Below are 9,710 nucleotides of genomic sequence, written 5' to 3'. Positions count from 1 at the left end.
AGAGCCTGTTTTGGGTGTTTGTTCCTGCCCCTGCTCAAGAGCTATGGGAGGGTTCAGTTTTATTCGCTTTAACCCCTATTTGGTGCTCGGTTTTGTCTTGTTCTGCTCCTACCCGAGAGGTAGCTTGGGGGCTTGATTTGGTTTGTTCTTAGTCCTACCCATGAGCTGGTTGGTAGGTCATTTGGTTTGGCTTTGGCCCCTGTTGGGCTCGGTTTTGGCTTGTGCTGGACTCGGTTTCGGCCATTTGCTGGCTGTAGTTTTTGGCCTTAGTTGAGGAGCTCGGTTTGACTCATTTTTAAGCCCTTGCCTGAGGGCCTGGCTTGTGTTTTGTGTCGTCCTTATTCGAGAGTTGTCGGATGGTTTCCTACTCCTACCCGTGAGACCTATTGAGGGTGTTCAATTTGATTTGGTCCTCCTTGTTGGGCTTGAATGACTTTAATGTTATTGATGAATCAAGTTTGTCATCCAAAAATACATGTATATGCATTATCTATAGAGTGTGGTGATTCAAAATGAATTGAGCATATTTCGCATTTATGCGGCTTTATTGGAAGGTTCTATGTTTATTTGATACATGAAGCTATTGAGTAATTTGGGAGTTGAAAAATCTTAATTTTGGCATAAGTTTGGAGATGCTGATGGTAGTCTTCCCATGGAAGATATTTTTGGAGGATTGACACCGAAGTAGGGGAGGTCATTTGTGGGTGATCGTCGTGTCGGTTCGGGCTCGTTTCGACTCGACTCGTGTGAAACAGGATTTGGAAAGGACACCCTCCTTGGATTGATCCAATTCTAACATAGCGAGAAAATGAGATTCTTCTGGATTGATTCAAGGACCTTGGGTCCTACCTTCTCAGGTCTTTTCGTTACGAGTTTTGAGTGTCGATTCATCCTCCATTTTTTCAGTGTTTTAGGTGGATTGTTCCCTCCTCTCTCTCACCCCACCTTTGTTCTTTTTTTCCTTGGTTTGGTTTTTTATGCTTATGTCTGATACATAAGTGTCCACGTATAGTCTTTTGCTATACGTGAAACCATCAAGCAAGGTCGCAAGTATGTCGATTTTGTTTTGAGGCTTAGGGTGGTAGATGACAAAGGCACGCCGGTGGTAGAGCAGAATAATATCTCATCCTATAACACCAGGACTCAGGATCCATCGGGATCTGATTCAGGAACCCATCAGGATCCGATTCAGGAACCCGGTGAGCTGTAGGATGACAATATCATTCACCGACACAAGACTAACGGGAGTTGACTCGATCTTTCATAGGTTGTTGAGGGTGTTGGTGGCCCTACGCCCGACAGCGCGATCGACTCGTGGACAACTACTTTTCAAAATTGATAAAAAATAAATTTGATAAGAACAGGTGCACCTTTTTCTAAAACAAAATACATTTTTCAAACAAAGTTATATTTTTCGCTACAAACAAAATTTATACAGCCCACTTTTTGCATGTTTGAAACTTATGTGCATGTTAAAAATATAAATTTTAAATACATTTTAAACATCGGTTGTCCACCTGTTGATCACCTGTTTAGGCTAAGGAGTACCCTCCTGAGTTAGGTTTGATAGGACATCCTTCTAGTTAAGTGGTGGGCTTTATACATCCGGGTGACCGAGTAGCCTTCGACGACCCTCGAGTACTAATATATAGTTGAGCCTAGCCCCGACCCGAGTGCATGCGGTCCTCTTCTTTTCGGACTTTTTCATATGTTTTTTCTTGGAATTTTTGAACAAAACACTTATGGTCACTTTTCGAGATTTTCTCGTATTTTCTACGATTTTAATTGTTTTGTCGATTCGTCAATTTCCTCACATTTCTCTTATCGTGAGTTCTTGTCGTGAGTCTTTTGACGATCTTTCTCGAGATTTCTGGACGATGTTTCTTTATTTTCGTTTATATAAAGAATTTCAGTCTGTTTCCTCAAGTTTTGTTGTGTGTACCTGTTGCATCAATTACACCTAAGGAATAGCGGACCTCTCAGGTATACAGGTTTGTTTTATGTTTAAAGCATGTTACTTTCTTGCAAATCACGTACCTGCTGTATTTTTTTTTACTTCTCCTTTACCCCGCATGTTGTATTGTTTTTTCTACTGCATATTCTACTGCTTGTCTTGTGCTATATATTCTACTGTTATGCTATACACTCTACAACTTCAACATGTTCCCTATAAAATATCTGAAGAACTACAATCATAGGGCCGCTGAATTTGACATTATAACTTGACACCCTATAAAACTTAAACTCGTCACGACAAGGAAATTGGAGCTAGCGCAGTGGGCAGCACGACCATCTTCAACAGCAGAACATGTCTTCCCCAGCCAAACCATTCCTTTCCTAGAAATTAAAACAACAATCCATAAGATTTCGAGTTTGTTCACAGACCGCTGGATTTGACATCACAACCTGACACCCTAGAAAATTTTAACTCGTCACGACAAGGAGCTTAGAGCTAGTGTTGTGGGGAGCACGGTCATCTTCAACGGCAGAACATGTCTTCCCCAGCTAAACTATTCCTTTCCTAGAAATTAAAATAACAATTCATAGGATTTCGAGGTTTCGTTTAGCGCAACATAAATCTTCAGTCTGTTCTTTAGGCATTTGTATAACTCTGCTGTATGATCTAAGCCCTAACTCGTTTTAGGATTCTGAGGTTGTAGTTCGTTACGACATAAATCCTCACATCTTTCAGGCTATCTGTGTGATCGTTTCACACGAATGTAAGACCTAAATAGATAAAATTGACAGGATAAAACACTATTTCTCATCGAAACTGAAGTCAAACCATAGGGTAGACTGGGAAGTCACTGAGGATCTCCTCTAGATCTGTGGCATCCCCTAGTTCTTCTTCCTTTGGATTCTGTAATAAATGTTCCAAATTTGAGTCATTCCCCTTTCACACCTCTTTGTCCGATTTCGTTGAAAAGTTTCATCCTTTTGAAGTCCTTGAAGATAATTTTTCCTGATTTTTATCGAGAATATTCTTAAGTGACTTCGGTCATTTAAGATGTAGTTAACTATAGGGGTTTGCCCTTATAGGAAGTTTTTCCGAACTCAGCCTAAAATAATTCTATTTAATTTTTCATATAAATAGGGGAATTTAACGGCAAATAAAACAGTTTCGCAGACCAAACGAACGTCATATATTTCTTAGTTTATTTGATCGAGTCTTATCCTCAAGTTTTGTGTTTATCCCTCGGGATAGATACAGAGTTTGAGGTAGAGTGCACTTTCATTTAAACTGTGAAAATTATGGGGTCAGTTTGATTTCATATTTTTCTAAACTTAAATCTATATGTAAATTAAAACGTCCTTCCGAAGCGGGCGACGAGATTTCGATTCCAGCGACCGACTCACCACACCCCAACTTTTTATCGCCGACAAGCATACCCTTGACAAATGTCATAGGCTCCACCCTAACTTGAAATCTAAAACTCAAGTGCATAAGGATGAGTCTAACCCCACTACTTTGGATACATCTGCTCTACCTATGGAGAAAATTACCACAAGACAGGTGTTGGTGCTTATTTAATTGCTCCTGGGGACCCCCTTGACAATATTGTTTATGTTTCTGCGATTGATGTGGTGTTGGATGGCTCTACTGGGCAACATACACCTTCAAACCTTATTGAAAACAATACTAAAGGATCATTACCTATAAAGGATAATGTTCGAACCGATAATCAGGAGAACTTTTCAGCTCCTCATCTTTAGGAAGTATCCAGTGCAGAGAGAATTCATACTTCACATATACTAGAACCTACTGTAGTACAAAGGTCGGGAATCTTTCTACTGCGGTTCTACAACCTCATCCAAATGAGCAAGTTATTATGGTTAGTCAGACGCAAGGGACTCACAGCTTATACATGCCCGACAATCTGTTGACCAACACACTGATCAGATGAGCCAGCCTTCAGATGAGGAATGCCAAATTTACACATTGAGGAGGAAGAAGAAGAATGGAGACCTGCTTAAGCTCAAGAACCTAATGGATGATACATTAGTTACTTCGGGTAATGACACGCAACTCACCAATTTGTTAGTTGTCTTCCTTCCTGAAACGTCATGAGGCACTCACCTATAGACATTATAGGAGTAAATACTTTTGTGGTTTGCTCGTTAGAAATGTTTAATTTAGGCGGATTGCTTCGCAGAACTTAATGTTTAGGACGAGTAGATAATAATTTGTGTTATGTCTTTCTTTAGACTAGGTTTCGATGTTTCACTTTCTTCGGTGAACATCACTTTAGTTTTAGGATTCTGAGATTGTTAGTTTAATACGACATAAATCCTCACATTCCTAGGCTTTCTCACTATCTTATATCATGGGATATAAGTCCTAAATTTCTAAATAAATTGTAAGATTAAAATATTATTTAATTTCTCTTTCAAAGATATAAAGTCAAACCATAAGATAATTGAGATGTCACTGAGGTCTCCTCAGTTTCCTTAGCACCTCAAACTTTTCATTCCTTTGGATTCCAGAAATAATTATTTCACATTGAGCATTTCTCTTTGGATAGACCCAGGATGACTTGAGCATATTGTATAAAAAAAGATCTTAATTTATTAGAATTAAATGAAAATATGACACTAAATAGAATAAATATGACACTAAATAGGACACAATGGAGAAAAAAGATTCATGTATCCGACCCCACTTAGTGGGATAAAGGTATTGTTGTGGTTGTTGTTGTATTGAGCATTTCTCATTTAATTCTCCTATAATCAATCATGAAAACTAAACTTTAAATTCTTGAAAACAAAACTCAATCTTAATCGAGAGTTTTCTTAAGTGATTTTGGTTGCTTAAGATATAATTAACTATAAGAGTTTGTGTTTATAGAAGAATTAGTAATCTAGATAATCTAAACCCTACCTGATTTTCGGGCTAGATAGGTGAACGATTTGTTGGAAATTTCAGACCAAATAAATATCCTAAATTTCATAGTTTCAATAGTTGAGTTTATTATCAAGTGATATTTTCATCTACTAAGATGAAGTATTACTTGTAACACTGTGCTTGATTATTTAAATCATTAAATTTATGAGATCTGTTTGGTCTCATTTTTCAAAATTAAAAATATTTTCTCAAAACTAAACTAAATTTTAATAAATTAAATTATTTTTTGAAATTATTAAAGCATATATTAAAAAAATAAAAAGATAAAACACATTTGTGGTATGAAAGTAAATCTTCTTAAGAAAAATAAGGATCGAAAAAAAATAACTATTAGGATATAGATGGGATTTCAATTTAGTTGAGTGAGAAGATCAATTTGAGAAAGGAAGTACGGTGCTACCAACACGGGATTTACATCAAAATTTAGAAAATATCATGCATGCAGAAAATTTAGGGATATGATGTAGAAAATATGTGAAAAGAATCGAAATCCTTGCACCGATCCTCAGAGATTTGGAATTTGAAGAAATCGGAAGTCTTAACATCCGTATAGGGGGACTCACACCGATCATCGGGAATTTAAAATTTGAAAAAATCGGAATTTGAAGGAATCGAAAGTCTTAACATCCGTACAGGGGGACTCACACCGATCCTTGAGAATTTGAAATTTGAAGGAATCAGAAGTCTTAACATCCGTATAGGGGGCCTCACACCGATCATCGGGGATTTGAAATCTGAAAGAATCGTCTTAACGTCCGTTTAAGGGGCCTCACATTGATCCTCAGGCATTTGATTTTAAAGACCACATTGAATTGAAATTTGAAGGAATCAGAAGCCTTAACATCCGTATAGGGGGTCTCACACCGATCCTCGGGGATTTGAAATTTAAAGAAATCGGAAGCCTTAACATCCGTATAGGGGGACTCACACCAATCCTTGAGAATTTGAAATTTGAAGGAATTAGAATTTGAAGGAATTGGAAGCATTAACATCAATTGAAGGGGGTCTCACACCAATCATCGGGAATTTGAAATTTGAATGAAATTTGAAGGAATCGGAAGTCATAATATCCATTGAAAGAGGCCTCACACCGGTCCTCGGAGAATTTGAAATTTGAAATTTGTGAAAAATTTGTGGGAAGTTTGTGAAATTCTTGTGGAACTTGTGGAATTTATGAGAGTTGTGAAAAATGTATGTAGAAATTTATGCAGTGCAGAATTTTGTTGAGATGTCTGTGCAGAGATTTGCGGTGTTGATATTGAATTTTGTGAAATTTTATGTGAAATTTGTGAAAATTTATGCATTGTGGAGAATGTCAGTAGAAGTCTAAGAAGTGCGGAAAAACTATACTAGCTCGGACAACTGCCGGGGACATTACATCCGAACTAAATCTAGTTAAGAAATGCCAAACATCAAGGAACTTATGTCAAATCCCAAGAAAAAGTCAGTCACATTGGGAAAGAATGTCGAAGACTTAAATCAATCCCAAGAGGCGATCGAAGAAAATGTCCATGCGATAAGAGATGTGGTTCCGAAGAACCAGCTAAGCGCCATTCACACGAGCAATAGGACCCAGATTTCCTGTGGGAGGAAACTTCGGACCAAGAGAAATGACACTAGTGACAAGCCGAGAAGGCTCAAGTTGATCAAGTCGAAATTTGAAGTGATGTTCAAAATTTTGATTTTTATTGTTTTGTTTATTTGGTTCGGTGTTGTGTTTCATTTCATTTTGATGTTGAGATTTATTTGACCTTGAATTTTATTTTGTTGCATCTGTTTTATAATTTGGACCCAGTTTTAGATAGGTGTTGCATCTATGTTTCTAAGGACAGTTTTGTCTTTAAAACATCAGAATGCATAGTACTTCTCGAGGCACTATCCATTGACTGGAGACATGTGTAAAAATAACACATTCTTTAAGGTACTATCAAAATTATATTCTTTCAAATACACATAAAGATGTGCTACTTTTAAGAGCGTCACAGCTCGAGAGGCTGCAACCTTATACCATCGTTGTAGTATCACCGATTTGTGTAAAGATTGTCCACATTGTTCTGAGGAATCATTTTGACGTTCGTCAATTGTTGTCAGGGTTAAGTCTTCTGGGCACTGAAAGATATGACTTCTGGGCACTGAAAGATATGACTTCAAGGTAGAATTTCCATTAATTTGCTAATAACATAGCCATTTACTTTAATTCTTTCTTTCTGGGCCTAAGCATATCTCATAATATTTACACATGTGATTAGAATATTTTTTATCTTTCAAAGATATCTTTAAGTCAATTAATAACCGACCAAAAGACCCAAGATCGTTGAACTTTTTTTTGAATATAATATCGGACGAATTTCCTTAAGAAAATATTTCAAGTCTTATTTATTAGAGGATTCAAACACCAATTTTTTAATATATGTCTACCTCAAGCTTCTTCTCAAGGAGATTTTCACATAATTTATCTTTCCTCTTTGATTTGCTATTCCTTTTTCTTTTGCTGAGAATTAATATATCTGACAGAGTACATTTAAATATTTTTGAATTTCTAAGCTCAGCCACCATTTTTTTTTTATTTTGCACCCACCTCAAAATCTTTTTTTTATTTTCAGGGCGATTTTCACATAAATCTTTTTTTAATCATTTTTTTTTGCTCCTTTTGTTTTCTGAGAATTACTATATTTGCTAAAGCATATATATCTTTTAAAGATTTTGAATGTCCAAACTCCCCTGCTCAATAATGCTCAAATATTTCTTAAGACAATTTCTGGGATATTATAGCTCGTTTGAAAGTCAGGACCCAGTCACTTGGCAGAAAATCAAAAGACTTGTGATATCCTTAGTCGATTACTCATATTTCAATCACACAACTTTATTCTGAATTTTACTTAGGACTCAGTCCGAAGTCTTTAAAGTGAAAGACCCAGTTATTATGGTATTAATTTAATTTTCCCCTGAAATCATAACTTCTATCACAATGCTGGAATTTTTTATCTTGGATTACTCCTTTCTCGATTAACCTGTTAACGAACTTTAAATATTTTGTTAACTGTGTTTTCCACACATTAAACAGTTTTGAAAAACAAGTTCTTTCTTTTATTGCGGTGGGAGGGAAGGGACAGACAAACATTGATGTCACTAACATCTCTTTCGACAACAAAAGTAGTACAATAGTGATCAAGATACAATATATCATTTGTCAGCTGCATCGGAGTCAAATGGAACACTAGGCTCAACCGAAATCATATTGATAGAACCTTTTTCAGGTTCTTTTCAAAAATTCTTCCAGGATCCTTATGCTTCCATTATTGAAGTTCTCCTCAAGCCAATCTTTAAAAGTGAAACAATTTTTTATGGTGTGTTCGATCAGCCTGTGATATGGGCAGTACCTCAGATGATCTTTTTCATCAACTTCGTCTGATTTCTTCGATTCAGGGAGCTTGAACTCACGTTTCTTTATTAAATTCTAGAACATATGTTCAACTGCCCCATCCTTGAAAGGATACATTTTGTTCAAATAATTTTTTATGTTCAGGGGTTTCCCACCATCTGTTTGATAGGACCTCTGTTGAAAAGACTGTTGACCATTCTGCTGAAGACGTTGGTAGATCTGTCGAGACTGTTCGACTTGTATCTGCAACGGTCGCTTTCCCCTATTAACCACTGCCACTGTCCCAGATTTCTTCTCAGATGTCTTCAATGACTCTAGCTTTACAGTTTTCTCAAAAAACCCAAGTTGCTTAGCTTCTTCTTGAAGATTCCCAACTTTGCTAACCAGCTTCTCGAATGTCTTGATGGTAAATCCCTAGAATAAGAAATCCACTGGACTATGGATGCTCTTTAGAAGGATTTTGACTGTGTGCTACTCCTGGAGTTGTGGCTCACACTTCATGCTCAAATTTCTCCATCGCATAATGTAGTTGACAGCGACTTTTTTATATACCTAAAAATATAAGAATTTGGCATCACTACTAGAAGATTTAAATCTCCGGCAACGGCACCAAAAACTTGACAGCGACTTTTTTATATACCTAAAAATACAAGAATTTGACATCACAACTAGAAGATTTAAATCACCGGCAACGGTGCAAAAAACTTGATGCGACTTTTAATATGCAATAATTTATGAACCCAGATTTATATATTTATAATGATTTTGTAAAGTCACAATTTCAAACGCAAGTATACGTATCGCTCAAGTAATACAGGGCTCTAGTGGAATCCCTTTTATCGATCCCACAGGAAAGCGAGGTAAGAGGTCCTTAGTCAAATTCTAGTATACTACAATCAGTCATTAGTTTGGAATGTCGATTAAAATAATATTTTATCTAGCAACTACTCATAAATGCAAGTGTTAAATGTAAAGATAGTAACTATAACTAAATGCAAATATTAATTTTAAAGATAACACTTTTTGGATGAATTGGTTTGGAGAATTTTGAGATACTTAAAACTACTATTTTTATGTAATGAATTAGATAATGTAAAGGAATGAGATGCATTAAATATTGTATGTGTCAAATATGAGCAATCTTATTATTTACCCTTTGATCCAGGCATAAAGAACATTGACTAATCCTATGCTTGTTTACTGAATCTGTGGCTAGGCTGGGAGGATACCGGCTCTCACTTCGGAGCTCCCACGTTCCCCTCGCCTGAGGGCTAACATCTCTATCTCCAATTCTACGCCCATCAAAGTATATTTCTCTATTTATTTGCATTCAACTCCCACGAACTTAACCATCCATGGAATCTGAATGTGGTCCACTTTGTTGAAGAATTACACAGCCCTCTTGGGTCTTAATGCAATTACAAC

At 36.6% G+C, this 9,710-nt stretch overlaps 1 protein-coding gene across 1 annotated transcript in view; it reads right to left on the bottom strand.

Annotated features, from left to right (window-relative positions):
• Window positions 1–9,710, bottom strand: part of LOC110029423 — a 56,631-nt gene that overhangs the window by 3,964 nt on the left and 42,957 nt on the right. The window contains exon 15 of the mRNA XM_020731707.1: window positions 8,556–8,699. Within this exon, the coding sequence (XP_020587366.1) occupies window positions 8,556–8,699 (144 nt within the window). The remainder of the gene's footprint in view (window positions 1–8,555; window positions 8,700–9,710) is intronic.

Source organism: Phalaenopsis equestris, unplaced genomic scaffold (assembly GCF_001263595.1).
Source record: "Phalaenopsis equestris unplaced genomic scaffold, ASM126359v1 Scaffold000572, whole genome shotgun sequence".
Classification (NCBI taxonomy): Eukaryota; Viridiplantae; Streptophyta; class Magnoliopsida; order Asparagales; family Orchidaceae; genus Phalaenopsis; species Phalaenopsis equestris.
Note: the sequence above shows the minus strand (reverse complement) of the source record. Positions and strands in the feature narration are given on the sequence as shown.